Source organism: Phaethon aethereus (genome assembly GCF_964289735.1).
Source record: "Phaethon aethereus genome assembly, chromosome: 23".
Taxonomy (NCBI): domain Eukaryota; kingdom Metazoa; phylum Chordata; class Aves; order Phaethontiformes; family Phaethontidae; genus Phaethon; species Phaethon aethereus.
Window position 1 is genome coordinate 1,846,567 of NC_138599.1, and position 21,448 is coordinate 1,868,014.

The following is a 21,448-nucleotide window of genomic DNA, read 5'->3' on the forward strand; positions in this document are numbered from 1 at the left end:
TGGTCACTGACACACAACAATTGCACCAGCACAGTACGTTTCCCCAGTGGCTACTTTTCCACTCCAGCCTCCCCTACTTCATCTCCTTTAAGGCCTCCACAGCCACCTGGTTTGATCAGGCAGAAACACATGCCCCAGGGAGAACACAAGGGCCACCTAGACTTCTCAGGCCTGTGCTCTGTCCCTGGGCTTTACTCCAAAACAATGACAAAAGCATCAAACATGTCTGGATTTATTTATTTTGTTAAAAGGCTTGGCTGTTCAACTGCAGGGAGAACGGCCCAGTACCAATTTCTCCAGCAATACATTGGGCAGACCAGAGACAGAACACAACACCCACCAAAGGCTTCTCTGTCAGCTCAAATGGTTTCAGCATCCCCCTAGACAGAATGAAGGAAAGGTAGACAAAATGGCCAGCCCATGCCAGGATTTGGAGAGAAGTCTAGAACAGGCAAATGCACTGGTGTCTTGTCTTCATCATTACAGAAGGAGTCACTGCACCTTCAGCTGGAATGAGAGTATTCCCTCATGCTCTCTTGTGTCCAGCTGACCATGTGCATGCCACTGCACAGGTCTGCTTCTGTTTGAGGATGGGAAGACAAAGATAGCATGGTGTTAAATCCAGTGACATTTCCTTTGTTATCAGACTTTTTGTCTCTCCCCTCTCCTATTGCAAGTCTTGGTCATTGATTTGGTAACCCAAAGAAGCAATCTGTTAAAACTTAATTAAAAAAAAAAAAAAAAAAAAAAGGAAAGGTGCAAACATGCCTGTTTTCACCCTGCAGACAGCCTATAACAGTTTTGTGCATCAGAGGTCAGCCTGATCACAGAAAAAGAATCTGAAGTTGGCAGGACTAGCCAACCTGTGGGACAGGCAACTGCTCCCCTGGTTTTCTGAACGTCAAGTCCATGAAAAGCAAGGGGGCACCTACTGCAGGCTGCCAAGGCTCAGTTTCTCCCCTGTGGGCTGGCAGGATGTATAGAAACCACAGTGTTGAAACAAGTTGTACCATGGGGCAGTGCTGAGAGGTAAATACCTGCCTCAGTCCTCTACCTTATTGTTTGAGCTGCAGCCTAGACTCATCAGTCCTCATCTGAGCTATCCTCTGATTTTTCATCAGCGGCCACTTTCCAGTTCTTCCTCTTGCTCCTTTTCTCTGGTACTTCACTGTACCTTTCTGACATAGAATTGTGACGTTTCTTTCTCTTTTTTGGGGACCGTTTCTCTTTTTTCTCCTCAGATTCACTGTCCTCAGAGCTGCTGGTGGTTGAGCTGCTTGCATGAGAAAAGTCACTTTCCTGCCCGGAAGAAGAGGTAGGTTCCCTGGCAGGAACTTTCCTGGTCTTTTTCTTGCGCTTGTGTTTCCCTTTCCGGGTGCTTGAAGTCTCCTCTTCTGAGCACTCGCTCTCCCGGGAAGAATCTGATGATGTTCTCCCCTGCTCCTTTTTCTTTTTCTTTCGCTTTTTGTGTGATCGCTTTTTTTGCTTCTTCTTGTGCGATTTCTTTGTTTTTTTCCGTTTATGCGACTCACGAGCATTTTGCTTTCCCAGATGAGATTTCTTCTTCCCATTGATATTATTTTCTTCATCTCCTTCTTGCTGGTCACTGTAAAAAGAACAAAGGATGATGAAAAGGGAGCAGACAGGCAGCACATAGCGGTTGAGCCTTTTCTGTCTCAAAGTTTTAAGCAAGCCCATCAATTCATTTGGCTAGAGCAGGGAAGCAGTTGAGCCTTTTACAGATGTGATAGCTGCATTTTTGTTTCAAGTGCTTATTAACAGCTTAGGTCCACACCTTACTAATAGCCCTGTTTATGATGATATTTAAGCCAGAACCAAAGAGAATGTGTACTGAAAGCCACTGAGTCATGAAAACTCATTTATAGCAGGTTACTTCAAATCTGTAAGCCTCACAATTATTGCATGTGATGATTCTGTCAGGTGTAGTTTAAAAATAATTCTGTCCAAGATCTTATTTTACAGTTAAGTCTCCACTCGCCACAATACCACAAGAATTTATATTCTCCAAATAAGGAGAAACACAAAAAATACAGTACACTATAATAGAAAGGAGAACCTGGAGCTGATATTTGACAAGGTGTATACTGAGCTGATTTGGATTCAGCCTACTACTCTGTCTCTCTGTTGGCCCAGACAGACCTTCCAGATTTACAGCATTTTAGTAAGTCAGGCTAAAGCTGAATGCCTAGTTACTATAAAAGATGCAATCCCCTCCTAAGACTCAGACAAAGGGGAACTACATTAATGGACTAGATTTTTCTTCAGTGGATGTCTGTACCTAAACAGTGCTGCTTTACATTCAAGGCTGATCTATACTCAAAACTTAAAACTCAGTTTGTAAAATCCCCTGCATAACCTGACAGAAGAAAGATTCTGGATACATTAGTAAGGCTGCTTGCCTTACCTATCAGTATCAAATTCTTCAGGGTACAACTCTTTATAGCCACTGTGACCCCATCTGTAAGAAAGCAGAACCATCTATTAGAAACAGACAAGGTGTTTAAGGAAAAAAATGTAATTCTGAAAAGACAGAGCCACAGAATGACCATGAGTTTAGATAGCAAAGAAGAAGGGCCATCAGAACCTTCTCAACAAAGAAGGACAGAAAATACGACTGATTTCGTTGGTACTATTTTGATACACCTTATGTTCTCAGTCTCTTTTCCATCTCTAATCAGGGCAAACCACAACTCAAATTTCTTTAACATAACCCTGGAGAGCACTGACTTGCATTTCTCAAGATTGTTTAAGTTCCTTGGGCAAACTAATAAATACTAAGCTTAGTTGCTAAGCTTAGGGCTGAGCATTTGCTGGTTACTGTGATTTAGGAACTTTATAGATGAACTCAAATTAGGTATTCTGTGACACTGCAAAAGTTCGTGCACGTTACTTATTCTCAAAATGAGATCAAGCATCGTTTTATAGGAGTACGTACTGAAAAGAGAAATGTACTAACTTTTTGGTACAGGACTCCAGAAAGGTGTTCTAATTACAGTTATAATTACGTAACATTAATTCCCCCACAGACCTGTCTGGCATGTTGGCTTCACATTCATACAGCTTTTTATTCCAGGATCGGGCCCTAAGGAGGTCATCTTCGACTGGGTCAAGAAATTGTGAGTTCTTTGTTTTCCAGTCAGCCCTGTGGCCCTCCTCATCAAAGCCATCACTGCGCATCCGACTGCTGCAGAAAGAGAACAGTTGTCCTTCAGCTGTCAGCTCTGATGGAGAAACTTTCTGAGCAAGGGGTTAGTCCAGCGAGAGGAGCAAAAATCCAGCAAGTCTTGAATGTCCATCTATGCAAGAAGACCAGCTATCATTTTAACAGTCACCATTAACAGCTCTCACAAAACCAGTTCAGTAGCTAACACTGGTTTTCAAAACTTACTACGGCCCTCTGTGCAGAGCAAAATTCTTGACACAGATGCTCACAGTGCAAAATTAGAGGAAGGGGTTATCTTGCCTATCACAACAAACGCAGTTCTTTTCCTCTAGAATACTCTGCAGGAGCAGACTAACAATATGCAGTGAGGCACAGGCTAGTAAAAGCAGCAAAGGGGAAACTGAAGAAGTAGAACTGACTTACTAGAATTGCAATTTCATCAGGTACCAGGACTAAGGCCCCAAACCCACAGAAAGCACCAACAGTTCTGAGTGATCTCACATGCCTGTGGCTCTAGTATTGTTTTTCACTTGAAATGCCTCACTTCCTGAGCCAAGCAGCAGCTGTGGACTTAGCATAAGTCTGAAAGGTGTTCTCCCCTGAGATACTGAAACCACTTCCTGCAACATTCATGCTTCTGAAAAGTCTTCACGGTATTAAGCCTGCTCCCCACCACCCCCCTGCAAAACCCCAACCCTCCCCCCAAACCCAGTTTGTTTTCATGTAGCTTGTGAGATCCTCAGGCATGTCAGAATGATTTAACAGATACCACACAAGCAGCTGTCAGTATTTTTATAATAGTGTCAATGTGTTTATAATAGTGTAGGACCCCATACCACAACAGCTTTTTTTACTACTAACCTAAATGGCCATACAGTACTTTCCTCACAACGTTCTGACGTATTAAACACTTCCTACCCCCATTGCTTCACAAAGCCCAGCCTACTTAATGTTGTATTTTGAAGACAAAAATTTAGATGAAGAGATAAAAGGTCAGACAGGTCTGACCTCTTCCCAGGCACTCATTAAGGAGAAAAATATATATAACTGTCATCTGTGTAGTTTTCATATATTTTAAACACATCACAGAATGCTCTTAAAGTATTATAAGACAAAAGGGTTCAGCAACTAAGTCAAGACAATTATCTCTTCCACACAACTAAAGCCTACCTAGAGGTGTCTGACAGCATTCTGCTTTGCCTTTTCCAGTAAGTCTCTTCTGTCTGCTTCTCCCACTCCCTTATTTTCCACATTTCTGTCTCTTCCTGAATCTGAAAGTCAGAGAAAGGAAACAAGTGTAACATTAGGGAAACTTCATAGACATTGAACATCAGCTCCTAGCTCACCCCTGCTAACAAAATTCACAGCAAGCTTTCCTACCATACTGTAAGAGATTATTTTTTCTAGCTATAACTAAGGTTACCAAAATGAGAATCTCTTGATGGTAATACCCTAACAAAGCATATACAGCTAACAGCATTAGAAATAGCAGGTTTGCTATCTCAGCGGTTCTGGCTACCCTGCCTTGTCATTCGTTACCACCCCAAACATACATACTGTTAGAGAATTCAGTATATAATTATAATCTGGAAGGACCAAGGAAAAAAAGAAGTTACATTATAGGCTGAAAAAACACAGCATGCAAATACTGAGTGGTTTAGCACAGATTTATGTTTATGGACACTGACTATAAATGAGTGATTTTTATAAACATGTGAAATAAATTAGTTGGACCTGTTGAGTTATGTCAGGAATTAATTAAATAGTTTGCTAAAGTTAATGGAGTTTCTTAATCTTGCACTAAAATACTGCCTGCTCACATTAACACAAAGTTCAAATTCTTTGATGCAAGTAGCAGTACATACATAGTACAACAAGAAATCAAACCAAACAGTTAAATGTTTGCTACTTTTAAAAAGGCAAACTGTAATTTTCATGATAGTCCTGAGAGAACAGGTTTTTTACAGGGCACATTTTACAGGTAAATATACCATTCCCTCGCTAGGATGAGAACTTGAGAAAAACAGGGTTAAACTAAAAGTGAGACTAATGACGTTTACGTAGCTGATTTCAACGACCTCCTTTTCCCTTCGAAAAACGCACCTGCTCTCCCCACCGCCAGATCACAACCCCAGCATTCCGCCCACCCCACTCCCCGTTCCGCCGGCGGCTCCGCACCACCGGGGAGGTACCAGTGGTCCCGGGCCTCGCACACACCGCACGGCAACGCCCAAGGTGATGCCCAGGGCGTATCCCCTCGAACCCGCGGACAAAAGCCGCCTACAGAAGCGGGCACGGGGCAGAGCCTGGCGGAAGAGTCACCGCAGAGAGGGAGGACAAGGGGCCGCCGAGGCCCGAAGTCTCCACCGGCCCCGGCCATACCTTGTTGTGCGCGCCCGTGTGCCGGATGACGTTCCGCAGCAACACCTTCCCCACCGGCACCCGGGACATCCTCTCGCCATACACAGCCCCACTGACACCGACCCCACTGGCACCCCCGGGGCCGCCACAGGGCCGGGCGGGGGCCGCTCACCAGGGCGCCCCCGCAGCCGCGGCAGGAAGGCACGGGACAGGCCAGACCGGAAGTGGCCGCCGAAAGTGCCTCCTCCCGGCAGCACACGCCGACGGGCTCAGCCGTCGCGGGCCCTGGGCCGCGGCGACCACGGGGCGAAGAGGCCTGGCGACAGCTCCGGGGGCAGGCGGGCAGCGTCTAGCTCCGCCGCAGGGACGGCGGGTGCGGTGCGAGGGTGGTCGCGGGGCCGGAACGGGGGAAACAGGAGGAGGACGGGGAAGGCGGGCGGAGCCGCAGCGTGCGGCCCTTCCGGCTGCCGTCGCTACGCGACGGAGGCGGCTATGGCGGGCACGGCTCTTGCGCGGGTCGCGCAGCTCTGGTCGCTGCTGGACGAGATGGCGGAGAATGACCCCCAGGCTTACCGCCGGCTCCTGCGGCAGCAGCGCGCCGAGGCCGAGCGTCTCTGCGCCCCTCCGGAGCCCCACCTGTGCCTGCGGGCCCGTCCTGCGGTGGGTGCGCGGGGTGTTTGGGGCTCGGCCTCCTGCCCGGGTGCTGGTAGCGGGTACGAGGGCGACTGCGGGGCCGGAGGGCGATCAGCGCGGGCAGAGCGCTCAGCCGCGGCTCGGTATCTTGCAGGGCGTTGTCGGGAAGCCGCTGTTCATCAATGTCTGCAGCTGGAAATGGGTACCGGCGCCCAAGGCCCCTACTGACCCCACACCTGTCAGTGCGGGGCTGCTGGAAGAAATATCTGGCGAAGGAGGTAAGTCCCAGAAGAGTTTGCGCCGCGCCTCGGATGCATTTCTTCCTGCAGTAGTGCACTGCATGGCAATCACACGCATATTCTCCCTGCAACAGAGGGTGGTGCTGCGCAGTGGCCAGCTCTTAGCTTGTGGTGGGGGTGGCAAGGCAAGGATGCAACAGGCGTATCTCAACAGGCACTCTAATATTAGAGACCTTCCTTTTTGAAAAAAAAAAAACACACCTGAAGAAACACAAAAATTGCACGCATTTAGAAAGTACTTGGGCACTAGAATCTCTTTGACCACGTATACTCATGTTCACTTGGATCATGTTCCCATGCTTCTCGTTGAACACAGACTGCAGGGTCAGCACATGGAGAGGTATCCTCTCTAGATGAGGTTGATAAAATTAGCTCTCTGCCCAGAAGCAATAAATTTGTTTCCCTTGCTTTTAAATCAAGTTATTATAAAGAACACTGGCACATGGTACCGTAGCAACAATTCTGACACATAACTTATTTTTATAGACCTTTACAGCGTTATAGATATTGCATATAACCCAGATGTTCTTCAGAGGGGTGAAGAAAACCCCCAAAAAATGGAACACTTGGTCTGCTTGACACTTAAATTTGTTGAGGAACGATGCAACCTTATTCTTTCTTATTTGTACACCATTGAAACATTCAAATTGAAAGGAAGCCTGGAAACGATGCAGCAACGTCTGAAAAGAAGGCAGATGCCAACTCCACATCTCTGTCAGAACACAAATAAGGGTATGTAGAGATCTGTTGTCACTTTCCTGCATTCATCGCTGATGTTTTACAATTGAGAAATTGCAGTGACACTGGAACATATTCACTAGACATGGGAACTCTGCTAGGATTTGACCCGTTGAGGTGCTAAGTTTCATTTTCTTCTAACCTGAGTAAAAGGGGTTGCTGCTATAACTAGGATTCTGAAAACAAGAGATATGCATTTTGACTCACACATAATTCAGCCTCCAGAAATTTGACTGTATAGAAATTTTACTTGCCAATGTAAAAAAAAAAAAAAAGGCATTTAGCAGCAAATGCCATGAATTTGTAGAAAAACTTGGGGATGTTATGTTAAATGCTAATAATTTTTTTTTTTAAACCCATTGCCAATAAAACCAAATCATGGGCAAATGAGAAACTGCTAGTAACAGTCTTCAGCTGACAAAATTGCTAATTAAACTTAATTAGTTAAAACTTTCATGATGTATTTGTCAAGTGGCATTAACATAACAGTTCTTAGTAACTCACTGAGTGATTTGTGTGAAAAACATTATTCTTGAAAGAACTGACACTTGATCAGCTGCTACACAGTATGGAAGCAGAGGACTGCAGCAAGGCTCCTGTGCTGCTGAAGGAAGAAAGACAGACACAGTCTAAAGTACATCTGATAGAGGAAATTACCAGTACTGAAATGCCAGAGAAGCCAAGTACCCCTGTCTATGAAATGATCACTGTGAAGGATGCAAACAAGAGACCACTCAAAATTGAACTCAGAATTGAATTGCCTAAGGTTAGCTCTGTTTCCGAGTGTGATCTGAGAATTTCAAAGGTAAGATAGCAGAAAGAATAAGTTTGTGTTTTCTCTTTAGTATCCACTTCCTAGAAATGCTTACTGCTAATTCATTGTGAAATAGTTACTCAAGTATTTTAATTTTCTTGGTCTAGGATGACATAATCATTGAAGTCCCTGAAAAATACAAGTTACAACTAGATCTGCCAGAATTGGTGGATGAAGAAACAACTATCGCAGTATTTAACAGAGGAAAACGGGTATTATTTATCACAGTGCCAGTTGCCAAGCTGGATCCTTGAAGACTGCATTCTGTCCAGTTCATGTTCACAGATGACAGAACACACAAAAAAAAAGCTCATAATGAGAATCCTAGTGTTTAGGTGGTGAAGAGGTTTTCTTATTGACCTTCTAATCTTCAGGGGTGGACACCTCAAATGCCTTTAGAAGATGCATGTAGAAAAAGAAGTCTGGAGGAATACTAGCATGACTAAGCTTAGGGAAAAAATAAGTGAAGATTGGAAATATTCAAGGAGTACTTGAATATGTTAACAGCTGTAAAGGACCATAAATGCACACATGCTTCACTACATTATTCATTTTGCCTTAAGGTACAGCAGTAACAGTTGTGAAGGTTTTTTTGTTAAATAAATTGATGACTGGATTCACATGGTAAAAGCAGCTCTCATGTACTTAATGCTGGAACAATTGTCAGAGATTTCTACAAGTTGCCCTGCATGCTGTTGCTATTCTCTTTAGGACAAACCCCGCTCACCTTAACTAGAATACGCTTTATAGTCTTTTCAGAAGTCATTGAATATGCCTGAAACTCAATTCTTACCGGTTTGGTAATCTCTGAATGAGACCATGAAACAACAGACCTATTCTGTACTATTCAAAACAACATATAGAGGTTCAAAGCTCAGGAACACTTAGTGTGAAGCTACCAACCAAAACCAGTCTTGGAGCACTTCAACTAGGAAAATGATCTGCATTAGTTTACACCAATACAGAATATACAAAGTAACACAAAGCAACACAAAACAACTTCAAGGATTATTAAGCATTACTACAGTTAATTGAGAAAGGGACAAAAGTTTAACTGATCTTAGTTTCATGATTGGTTTAGTAGTATGTAATTCTCACAGCTTCTACGACACAACTGTACTACAACCATGTTTCTGTATTGATATTCATCAGATCAGAAACAGAAAAATTGATTTTGACCTGCAACGTTAAAATACCGGCTTATAAAAGAGCAGCAGCTCCTAGATTTCCCCATTCTTTGTTTCAAAGCAACTTGGAAAGCTGCACTGAAATACTGTTCAGTGGTTATAGCTGCAAGCTCAAGCTGAAATTCTATCATTGTATGAGCTGTGCTAGCCTGTTGCAAGATGCAAGTAGTGCCAGAAGTCACTATCGGCACTCCAAGAACACGCACTGGATAGGATTTTTTGAGTTACAAGTGTTCCAGAGTCTGGCAGTCATTCAGAGAGCGTTTCCCTAGGATAACCTATTTAGTGTTCCTACTGCAGGAAGACAATGAAAGGTCTCTGTAACCAGAAAATTCTGGTGAACGCTACAGCAAGGAATCCAGGAAGATCAAAGTTCACTGCTGCATGACAGTAATAAAGCATATATTATTTTGGAATATTTGTGATTACAATTTAAGGTTAATAGGGTGAGTTTCACTATCAGAGTGAAAGGCTAAACAGCTCTGATTGTGCTATAGCAGTACAGTAGCCACACACGACTGAATAGAAACGCACTGGAACGTGTTTTAGTAGTTGTCAATTCCAAACATTTAATAGAACACAGGTTCATTAGAGCAAGTCTGGAACCAAGGTATTTTAGATCATTAAAGAAAAACCAAAACCTTGATGCACTTCCTTTGTTTAGGCCAGGCATGAAAACCAGGTATCATAGCAACCAGACATGAAATCATTCCCACAAAAATATTTAATTTCCACAGTATTTTCTTTCAATATCTTTAGTGAATTTTGTAGAACTCTACAGGAGACAGTACTTAATGCAATATACAGAATTACAGATCAGCTTTAATTTTTTTTTTAAACTTCTCCCTCCCTGTTTAATCCTCCTGGTCACTTTGTAATTACTGGACAGTCATCCTTTCCACATTCACTTTTCCATGTGGAAAGCAGAATTTAAGAATGGTCAGCACTGCACCCCTTTCAGGATACAATGACTGGAGTAACTGGACACAAGTCCAAGAAGCATTCTACATACAATATATACATGGATAGCACATTCTGCAGCTTACTGAGGCTGGGACAACAGACATTCAGGGAAGAACTGCAGTACCAGTGACTAACTCAGAGCTTCCTATGTTAGAATGCCTGAAAAAAAAAAAAGATTTCAAACATTCAAGTCATCACGATAAATATCCACTGATGGGATTATTAGCATGTGTGATTTGCCTATTTTGGGTTCCAACACATAGATTCTCTTGAACATTCTGCAAAATAGTTACTTTCATGGCATCATAGTTTGATATTAACGTACCAGGAGGAACAGCAATCAAAAGAGTTTTCATACAAAAAGCACATGTAAGTGAAAGTCCATGAGAAGGCAGCACATGCTCTGTAGTATCTGAGAGCTGTGACCCCATAGATATCGATGCTCTTTCACCTTATTTCAAAGTGCTCAAAAGGGATCACATAGTGGAGAAGGCCCAGATCAGTGCCAAATTCCAAGAGAGACTTGGAATCCTAACACGGCCTTTGAGAAACTATTCCCAGGTGCTTCAGTCCCTTAGTGCATCTGTCATACTTGCCCCCCCCAGTAGCAGAACAAGATAATAAGGGAATTAATCTTCTACTAACTTGTACATTTCAGTTACCATCTCGTCTGAACTCCTGTGAATAGATGTTTATAATTCAAATTTCTGAGAACACTGAGGTCATGAAATTGCTTGGTATGCACCCCCCTGTTCACCCTAGTTTAGAAGCATGCATACTGCCTGGATCATTTTTAAATCTGGGACACTTAACTCTGTTCTGTAAGAGTTTGCAAGTTAACTAACTGTATAAAAATACAGTATAGCTGTAATATTGCTCTGAAAAGCACTTTTGCAAACTTTTTCTGTACAGACTGGTAATAACATTACCAGATAATATAATACATATTTAAAATAAAAAAGAACTCTTTTAATAAGTCTGAACACTAAAGTCTAAATAACTTTTTTAAAACAAAACAGTGTGATCCAGGAAAATTTTGCTTGCATGGTTAAATTATAGCAGCATGGTTACTGGCTTTTCAAGGAAATTCTTGAACTCAGCAAGCCACTGTGCTCCAACTGCTCCATCTACAACACGATGATCGCAGCTAAGTGTAACGGACATCACACTGGCCACATCAAATCTGAAAGAAGAAGAAAAAAAAAGTTTAACACAATCCTCTGCAAGTCAGCACCACTAACAAAGCAAAAGAAACTTTTATCAGAGAACTAGCAATAGCAGTTGGTGCTTGGTAACAGATGTTTCTCCCTGTGGACTTCAAAAAAAGATTACATTGGAGAGCAGATTATATTCATTCATTTTCTAAATTTATGAAACACATTTGTGTGTTCCCTTTAGGACATGAAGCTCATCTTTCTTTGTATCACGAGAATAGCCCCACACAATCAACTAAAAGAGCCACTTTACCCAGTAACCTCCAGTTTCCCCATGTGCCAGTGACAGATACTTAGGACTGTTAACAAGTTTAAATAATCCTAAACATCCTCCTGGGTCTATGCCAGCTCCAAGCAAGGCAATAGTATATACAGGACAGTCAGTTATAATCCATCCCTTAGGTTTTCCTTAAATGCAAATTTAAGCAAGTTGTTAAAAGAGGAACAGGTACCTAAACTGTTGTGGATCCCAGACTTTTTTCCCCCCAGCTTAACCCTCCCCCTCTTAATAAAGAAACAGCCTTTCCTTAACTTGCAAAGAAGTTGCAGGAATAAATGTATGGCAGATCATTCATCACTCACTGTATTTCTCTTTAATGCCTGTAAAACCCTTTTATACAAGATCTCACTGCACTTCTTCAGAAGGTACTGAAAGCAGTATGTCAACAATTAATTTTATTTTTAAAAACATTATAATCTAATGGGAGTGTTAGAAACTAGCCATTTTTTCAAAGTCTGAATTCAGAAGCTCAGTATACACAGAATCAGCTTACCCCTTCTCATTATCAGCTGGCACTAGCCTTTTCTCTGAGGAACCAACTGCAAGGATGCAGGCTTGAGGTGGATTGATTATGGCAGAGAAATTCTTAATCCCATACATTCCTAAATTGGAAATTGTGAAAGTACCACCCTAGAAGAAAAACACATTCACAGTAAAATTCACAAAAGCTGTTTCATGTAGAATATTAATGAACATGGCTGAAACGTTGCAAATAGGCTTTGCTCATTCTGAATGGGACTTCTGAACAAGGCAGCAATGATTAACAGTAATCCAAGTTTCTCACCTGGAATTCATGAGGCTGAAGTTTACCTTCTCGGGCTTTAGTTGCCAAAGAAACCACATCCTTACTAATGGAAGCCAGGCCCTTTATATGTGCATTAAACACAATAGGGGTTATAAGCCCTGCAGGAGTACTAACTGCAACGCTAACATCCACTACGTGATTTCTGCAAGACACAAAGGAGATGCCAGTTATGCTAGCAAGATAACAAAAAAAATTTCCAGAACTGTTCAGAAAACTCCAAATTAATATTAATTTTGCAACAATTATTTCACCTTGCACACTGGCCTCAGACACAAAGTTCTTAGCACTTTTTAACAAAAGCCCTTTTTCAACCTTTGCATTATACCTGTTCCCCTCCCTCCTCAAAATCCCAGCAGAAGGTCTGCTATTTTGTTGTGAACTCTCTACTGAATAAAGAAAGTTTCTGGCTTCGACCGTACCATAAACTTACTGCCTAATAACTGTGTCCATCCATGAAGAATTTGCCTCGGGCACCTTCAAGCATGCCAGAGCAGAAGCTTTAATTATGAAGTCATTGACAGAAAGCTTAATGTTATCCGAGACCTCCTGGAAATAAAGAGATTTGAGGCATCAGTTTGTCTCTCGTATTTTAACTCAGTTAACTTGGATAGTCACTGCCATGCAGCCTTGTTTAGCAAAAATGTTAGAAAAAGAATCACACTACTTGTAAGCATTAATATTTGAAGTGCCACGATAATTTAGGAGGTGAATACGTTTCCTTCATAATTTAAGAAGGTACCTTTTTTAATGTCTATTCTTCCCTAAAATTGGCTTAGAATTATTATTTTGCTTAAATTTTCTATCCTTTTTACTTTTAAAAACCTTTTGTCCTACTTTCCAGGTGGAAGAATTGAACACCAAGCAGAGTACAAAGCAGCCCTCTTAGGGAAGTCAGAAATCAGTGCACAATACCTAGGTTAATAGTCTCATTCTGTCACACAACGTCCAGAACCAATCCACAACAGGTAGAAAAGGCACTGAAAAGACCATTTTGTCCAAGGCAAAATGGCGTATCACCAAAAAGTAAGGTGGGCAAACCTGTGAGAGAATGCAGCTTTCCCCACACACACACTCTCACCTTGCCCAAGTGCTTTACCTGATTGAGTTCTTTCCTTAGCACCAGTACTTCTCCCATGTTTATATCAACAGAAAGGTAGTAGTGAGGTATTGTTTGTTTAGACTGCATCAACCGCTGAGCAATGACCTGCAGGTATACAACAGAAGTGATGAAAATAAATCAATTTGGAAAATTCCTGACTGCAAATAACGATATCAGAAAAGAATAAAATCTTCTTACCCTCCGAATATTGCTGATAGGGATATCTGTGAAGGTCCCCACTGGTGCTGCTCCAACTACAGCAGCTGCAGGAACTGCCTCTAGTGATGGCATCTGCAGAAAAAGACAGCATAATTCACAGTACTATCCAAATACCAATCGTACAAAGTAATTCAGTACATGGGACAAGTGCTAAGGCAGAGCAGTAGATATTTCTACTCTCTAGCCTCACTTCTCCACTACCCACTAGGTTTTTTTGTAAGCCCTATATTCAGTGTAGTACTTTGAAGATGTAGTACTTGAGTGATTTAGAAATGCAACACTGACCTGCACTGCTACAAAGCTCCCAGAATAGTAAGTCCTGCTAGATGTTTGGTTTACATACAGTAGAGAGGTATGCTAGAGGGCACTCTCAGACTGCACTTGGCAACATGCCTTCCAGCAGTTCACAAAGCAACGCTTCCATTATCTCACATAAAATACAAGCAGTGGTGTAAGAACAGATTTGAGGCAACAGTAACAGCAGACTGTTGGTTCGTAAGTCTGGCTTTCATTATAGTTATCACAGAATCATAGAATCATTAAGGTTGGAAAAGACCTTTAAGATCATCAAGTCCAACCACCAACCCAACACCATCATGCCCACTAAACCATATCCTGAAGTACGACGTCTACATGTTTTTTGAACACTTCCATAGATGGTGATTCCACCACCTCCCTGGGCAGCCTGTTCCAGTGTTTGACCACTCTCTCAGTAAAGAAATTTTTCCGGATATCTAGTCTAAACCTCCCCTGGCGCAACTTGAGGCCATTTACTCTTGTTCTATTGCTAGTTACTTGGGAGAAGAGACCAACACCCACGTCGCAACCCCCAGTTGCAGAAGGTGATAAGGTCTCCCTTCAGCCTCCTGTTCTCCAGACTGAACAACTCCAGTTTCCTCAGCTGCTCCTTGTAAGAATTGTTCTCCAGACCCCTCACCAGCTTCGTTGCCCTTCTCTGGACACGCTCCAGCACCTCAACATCCTTCTTGTAGGAAGGGGCCCAACACTGAACACAGGATTCGAGGTGCGGCCTCACCAGTGCCAAGTACAGGGGCACGATCACTTCCCTGCTCCTGCTGGCCACACTATTGCTGATACAGGCCAGGACGTTGTTAGCCTTCTTGGCCACCTGGACACACTGCTGGCTCATGTTCAGCCGGCTGTCAACCAGCATCCCCAGGTCCCTTTCCGCCAGGCAGCTCTCCAGCCACTCCTCCCCAAGCTTGTAGCTCCACTGCATGGGGTTGTTGTGACCCAAGTGCAGGACCCGGCACTTGACCTTGTTAAACCTCATACAGTTGACCTCAGCCCATCGATCCAGCCTGGCCAGATCCCTCTGCAGAGCCCTCCTACCCTCCAGCAGATAAACACTCCCACCCAACTTGGTGTCATCTGCAAACTTACTGAGGGAGCACTCGATCCCCTCATCCAGGTCATCGATAAAGACATTGAACAAGACCGGCCCCAGAACTGATCCCTGGGGAAACACCGCTTGTGACCGGCTGCCAACTGGATTTAACACCATCCACCACGACTCTCTGAGCTCGGCCGTCCAGCCAGTTTTTTAACCAGCAAAAAGTAAACCTGTCCAAGCCACGAGCCACCAGTTTCTCCAGGAGAATGCTGTGGGAGACACTGTCAAAGGCTTTACTAAAGTCCAGGTAGACAACATCCACAGCCTTTCCCTCATCCACTAGGTGGGTCACCTTGTCATAGAAGGAGATCAGGTTGGTCAAGCAGGACTGCCCTTCATGAACCCATGCTGGCTGGGCCTGATCCCTTAGTTGTCCTGCACATGCCCTTTGAGTGCCCTCAAGAGGAACCGCTCCATAATCTTCCCTGGTACCAAGGTCAGGCTCACAGGCCTGTAGTTCCCCAGATCCTCCTTCCAGCCCTTCTTGTAGATGGGCGTCACATTGGCAAGCCTCCAGTCATCTGTGACCTCCCCTATTAACCAGGACTGCTGATAAATGATGGAGAGTGGCTTGGCAAGCTCCTCTGCCAGCTCCCTCAGTACTCTTCGGTGGATCCCATCAGGGCCCATAGACTTGTGTGTATCCAGGTGACATACCAGGTCCTTAACTGTTTCTTGCTGGATTATGGGGAGTTTATTCTGCTCTCCATCCCTGCCTTCCAGCTCAGGGGGCTGAATACCCTGTGGATACCTGGTCTGGCTATTAAAGACTGAGGCAAAGAAGGCATTAAGTACCTCAGCCTTTTCCTCATCCTTGGTGACAATGTTCCAATACGGGATGGAGATTCTCCTTGGGTCTCTTTTTGTTGTTAATATATTTGTAAAAACATTTTTTGTTATCCTTTACAACCGTGGCCAGATTGAGTTCTAGCTGGGCTTTTGCCTTCCTAATTTCGTCTCTTGCTAAAGTTCCCTTTTTTCAGCAATGTTAAATCAGTTGCAGCTGGGCTTACCTCAATTCATAACAATGTGTGAAACCAAATGAAGGGTTGGAAGTGCAAAATTTTTTTTCTCAGTGAAATACCAAAGGGACAAACAGAGGAAGAACACTTTGTCTGCGTTTATGACAGGTTAAGCTTCCAACCTAACAGTCACCATAGTACACACAGCATCATAACCCAACCAATCCAGCAATAACAGTTCCATATAATAACTGCATTTCTATCGAGCATTCCCATCACTACAGTAAAATACTCATTTTTACAGATGTCAAAACTACTCACTGGTGCAACCTTTGGTGGCACAAATGACTCCACATCTTTCTTTGTGATTCTACCATCTGGTCCAGTACCTAAAACGGTCAAATAAAAACATAAGATGACTTCAATTATTTACAACAGGGCATTGCTTCTAAAGGTACCAGTTTTATTCAACAGAGAGAAGTCACCTAGCCTCTGGTGAGGGCAGCTGCATAGTCAGGATGTTCCTGACAGGGAGGAAAGAAAAGAATAGGCAAGTATGTATCTAGATGGACAGATACATGATAGTAAGAGCAAGGAAGAGGAAGGGCAACCTACCTTTCACTTGAGTAAGGTCAATTCCTTTTTCTGCTGCCATTTTCTTTGCCAAGGGACTAACCAGGATCCTTCCTTTCCGGGGAGGTGGTCCAGCTGTGGGGACTGCTGGAGCAGAAGGAACAGCAGGCTGGGGAGGAGGAGTAGCAGCAGGAGTTGCCACCACCTTAACAGAAGAATCAAAGCCATTAGCTTCAGGATTATTCAGCAAAAGCCTTGAAGATACAGTAAGAGACCAGGACCATCTAATTACCAGTCAAGAGAATAGCAAAAATAGTCACTAATCTGAAAGAATTTTCAGTTCAGAGAAGTTTCCCAGTGCCAGAGATTAAATCAGAAACTTCCTGGGAAGGAGGCCAACTAAGCTGCTGAACTATACACCCCAAAAAGGTGAAATAAGTAACTTATGCTCCCAATTTTCAAGGATGAGGCATTAGAACTGGCACAAGCAACCGGCTGGAGAAGAGATCATAATGAATGACTATCTGCTCCATTTTTTGGAGGGCAAACTAGCGATCACTTCTTATGTCACCTATGACCAATACATGTGTTAGCCTTGCATTCACAGAATCATAAAGATTACTGTTGGAGCCAGGGCTTCACACTGTTAAACCAGCAGAACAGTTCAGATCAGACCTCTTAATGGTCCACATAACTTCTCTCACATGCTAAGAATGGTTCTTACTGGTGGTGGAGGAGGAGGAGGAGGAGCTTGTGCCTTCATGTCAGTTACTGCAGTGTCTTGGTAGTCAGCAAAGGCAGGAATATCAGACTCTTTCTCCACAATGATGCAGAGAGCTGTTCCTAATGGCACATCTCTTGTTCCTTCAGGCACCAAGATTTTTGCCAAGTAGCCTTCCTCCTGCACTTCAAAGCCTGTAAGGGAAAGAAACAAAACTGATTTGGTGCCTGATGCAACTGAGAAGTTCCTCTAAATGCTGCTTCTAAAGACTTTGGTAGCTAAAGCCCTGTCCTATATTTAGCAGGCAAGAGAATCCTTTCCAGTGCAACTGGTAGGGAAACATCTCCATGCACTGTATGTTACTAAGAAGGATTGATGCAGGAATAGAAGTGTTTTTAGGAGCTGTGATGTTTAGGTCTCCAATGGAATGAGACGTTAATAAAACTTGTTTTAGTTGCCCCATAGCTTCAAATCCTGAGCAGCTAGGAGAACAGCCAGCACAGAGGCTACTGTGGATCTTCCCCTTAACCTCCTCCATTCTTGGCTTTGGGGTTGACTCACCTATTGTGGCCTTATCTGTCTCAATTTCTGCCAGTAAGTCTCCCTCATTCAGTTTCTCCCCAACCTTCTTCTCCCATCTCTGCACTGTGCCCATTGTCATGGTAGGTGACAGGGCAGGAAGAGTGACCTGTGAAGCCAGAAAATACAAGAGAATCAGATTCTGGTAATCCAAAAGGAACAGGAACACAGTTTTAACTCCTGACTAAATGATGCCAACCTAAAGAAGTAGCCAGCCTTTAATGTGCTCCTAGTTCTGGCTCCATTACAGCAAAGGACAGTGCTGTACTGTATTGCTAGTGTGGCTTCTTTTATCAAGGCCTAAGCAAGAAAGCAAGCAAAAGCAAAAAGCAAGAAATCTATGTATCAAAATAATTATTACCACCATCACATTGGGAATGTCTTGCAGCTGGAAGGAAGACTGGAAGGAAGTAATTTTGTGACAAACAGGTTTGGGCCCTTTAAAAGCTATACATACTTGTCTTCCAATAAGCACTCAAAGATGCTGTAGGTTTGCACATGCATGTTGCTGTCCAACAAACACAGCATCCGTCAGTACAGCTTCACAGCAGAACCAGACAGAAAAAGCAAGCAGGGGGAAGTAAGCAAGTTTAGCAGCTAGAACACAAATCAGATTAAGAAGCCTTTAATTAATTCTTTGTTCAATTACTAACTTTGCATAACATTTCAGACAAATCAGTCCCCACATGTATCATCTGTGGAATGAGGTTTAGTATTTCAAATTTTCTTTTTCAAAGGAATGTCAAAGAAATACCCTGCTACAAAGTGCTCAAGGACAACAACAGTGGATGTACACTTCAAAATCTAAGGAAGGTAAAAAGATTATTCACAAATACCACTCATTGTTAGTCACCCACAAATGCATCTGGTGTGTTCATCAGAGTATCACAGACTTGAGTTCTGCTCCAAGATGTAAGCATGACCTTCAGAGCTTATTCACACTGTAGTACAAGGTGTTTTTATACCAGAACTGTCCAAATAATGCAAACGTAGCAGGTTTTTCCAGACTGCACTAACAGTCCTGGAGAGACAAGTCTCTCCTCTACCAGCAGCTGGGATGCTAAAATAATTTTCTGAAAAAAGCCTTCTGCAACCTCCCCAAACACCTGCTTTAAGCATGCAACAAGTCCAGTGGCACACACTCCTGCAATTATAGCTCATAACTTCCCACTCCAGATAATATTTATAACAAAATGCCCTCGAGCTAGCAATGCCAAAGACAGAAAGAGTGCAACAAACTTTACATCATCAGCAATGCTCTCTTACCTGCATATGAGGAGGATAAGAGCTGCCAGGAGCCTGAGGAGAAGGCTGAGTTGGTGGTGAGGGAGCTGCAGCTTGAGGGGGAGGCACTGAGGCTGCAAAGGGGGCAGACGCTGCAGAATCCAGAGTATAATTTTTAAAGGCATCAACATACTCAGGCCTAGAAGAAACACAGAACCGCAAAACTAGTCAGATGACTGTCTCTAAGCCTTTCACACAAGGGACCCAAGAAGCCCCAAGACAGAAAATTCAACTAAAGGATTAGGGAAATACATACTTCTCTACTGTGATACATATTATGGCCCCAATAGGAACATCTCTTGTTCCTTCTGGCACCAGGATCTTGGCCAAGTAGCATTCCTCCAGGCTCTCAAAGCCAACTGTTGCTTTGTCTGTTTCTACCTTTGAGAGAGAACAGGCTATCATTATGGCAATGGAAAAGACCAGTAAGCTCAGAGCCTTCCAGTCTGATAGTGTAGGGTCACAACACACACAGAGTTCTGGTACCCTGTGGTACCAGCTCTAGGAAAGTATGCTCTCAAACAGGTTAAGTGCTGCTCCTGCTCAGAAAGAGGAAAAGCGTCAACCAGCTTTGAAAGGCTGTTAGCCACTTCTTCCCAACAGCATCTGTTGGGATCTGTGTTCAAGTGAGAGCAACCTGGGACACAACCCAAGATGCACATGCAGCTCATTAGAAACGCAGCACAGCCTCTACTCCCAGGATACCTCTGCTATGAGCTCCCCTTCACCGATCTTGTCACCCTCCTTCTTTTCCCAGCGCGCAATGGTGCCCATCTGCATCGTGGGGGACAGAGCTGGCAAGGTCACCTGTGAGGAACAGGGCAGTGTTACAACCCAGACAACCCTCACAGTAGAAACTCCATACATAGGGCAAAGACAGGTCCTCAGCACAGCCTAGGACAGGGGAGCACAAAGAAGGGCCTGTCTGCAAATTCCCAGCAGGTCAGGACTGCCTCCAACCTGCTGGTAAGACCGCGGGGCAAACCAATACTGGGGTGCTGAGATGGGGCTGACCAAGAAAGGGAGAAGCTACATCAGGGGATCAAGAGAGGCATGGGGAATCATAGAATCATTAAGGTTGGAAAAGACTTCTAACATCATCAAGACCAACCATCACCCCAACACCACCATGTCCCGAAGTGCCACATCTACACATTTTTTGAACGCCTCCAAGGATGGTGACTTCATCACTTCCCTAGGCAGCCTGTTCCAAGGCTTGACCACTCTTTCAATAAAGAAAACTTTCCTAATATCCAATCTAAACCTCCCCTAGCGCAACTTGAGGCCATTTCCTCACATCCCATAAAGGACTAGAAGTGAAGGAGATGGTACCCGATGACAATACAGGGACTTCGGCAGGGTGATGCAAGAGTGTAAGAACTGTGGGAGTGGAGAGAGAACTGCAGTTCCCCGGGGCAAACTGAGCTGCCCAGTGAGGGGAAGCAAGACCCGAAAAGAGAAAGCGAAGGGACTGCCCCCGAAGCAAGGGGTGTGACACGAGTCTATCCTCTGGAGGATCCCAGTGGTTATAGGGGCAAGAACACCAGAGGGTACGGGGAGCACCCAGACTGCTTGGGGCGGGGAGAGCGGGGAGCCTCTCACCTTCTGGTGTGCCGGAAGACTGCAGCAGCGGCACGGGACGAGCCGGGGCCACGCAGGAGGCGGCAGGAGCCCACCAGGCCGGTGCATGAGCCCGCCCCACGGCGGGCCGCGGCCAAGCGGCACAGCGCCCACCCCCACCGCCGTGCCGCGGCCGATCCCAGCAGCACCGAGCGCTCGGCAGCTCTGCACCAGACCAGGAGCTCCCGCCGCTCCCCGGGCGACGCGTCGCGCCAACACCCGCCACATGCTGGAGCCAGAGCCGGAGCCGCGGCCCCGCCGCCGCCGCTCGATGACCTCCCCCGTCCGGGCACAGCGCCGCACAGCCGCGCACGACACTGCCGCGCTGCCGTAAAGCGCGGCGGACGGACGTAAAGCGGGGCGGGATCGGCGTGTAATGGCGTCGCGGGGACTACGAGGCTGCACTGCGCAGCGGCGGGACAGCCTCGGGGTGCGCGGGGCGGGCGGTTACATGAGGTCTGCAGCGGCCGCGGGAGCCCAGCCCAGGGGGCTGTCCCTG

The 21,448-nt window shown here is 44.6% G+C and overlaps 3 protein-coding genes across 3 annotated transcripts; 1 reads left to right on the forward strand and 2 right to left on the reverse strand.

Annotated features, from left to right (window-relative positions):
• Positions 1 to 393: 393 nt before the first annotated feature.
• NKAPD1 (NKAP domain containing 1) lies at positions 394 to 5,635 on the reverse strand (the record flags this gene model as incomplete). The annotated part of the gene is made up of 5 exons (XM_082009852.1): positions 394 to 1,606; positions 2,426 to 2,479; positions 3,050 to 3,205; positions 4,355 to 4,455; positions 5,567 to 5,635. The coding sequence occupies 5 exons, from the start codon at positions 5,633 to 5,635 to the stop codon at positions 1,084 to 1,086; spliced, it is 903 nt and encodes a 300-aa protein (XP_081865978.1). The 3' UTR covers positions 394 to 1,083.
• Positions 5,636 to 6,005: 370 nt separating this feature from the next.
• On the forward strand, positions 6,006 to 8,283 carry PIH1D2 (PIH1 domain containing 2; the record flags this gene model as incomplete). The annotated part of the gene is made up of 5 exons (XM_082010001.1): positions 6,006 to 6,205; positions 6,333 to 6,456; positions 6,964 to 7,209; positions 7,755 to 8,020; positions 8,137 to 8,283. The coding sequence occupies exons 1-5, from the start codon at positions 6,038 to 6,040 to the stop codon at positions 8,281 to 8,283; spliced, it is 951 nt and encodes a 316-aa protein (XP_081866127.1). The 5' UTR covers positions 6,006 to 6,037.
• A 2,949-nt stretch (positions 8,284 to 11,232) lies between these two features.
• Positions 11,233 to 21,177, reverse strand: DLAT (dihydrolipoamide S-acetyltransferase; the record flags this gene model as incomplete). The annotated part of the gene is made up of 14 exons (XM_082010049.1): positions 11,233 to 11,362; positions 12,167 to 12,303; positions 12,458 to 12,620; positions 12,909 to 13,024; positions 13,575 to 13,682; positions 13,776 to 13,868; positions 16,494 to 16,561; positions 16,788 to 16,950; positions 17,470 to 17,660; positions 18,028 to 18,154; positions 19,312 to 19,468; positions 19,586 to 19,710; positions 20,035 to 20,136; positions 20,932 to 21,177. 14 exons carry the CDS (start codon positions 21,175 to 21,177, stop codon positions 11,233 to 11,235), a joined length of 1,926 nt encoding a protein of 641 aa, XP_081866175.1.
• Between the last annotated feature and the right edge of the window lie 271 nt (positions 21,178 to 21,448).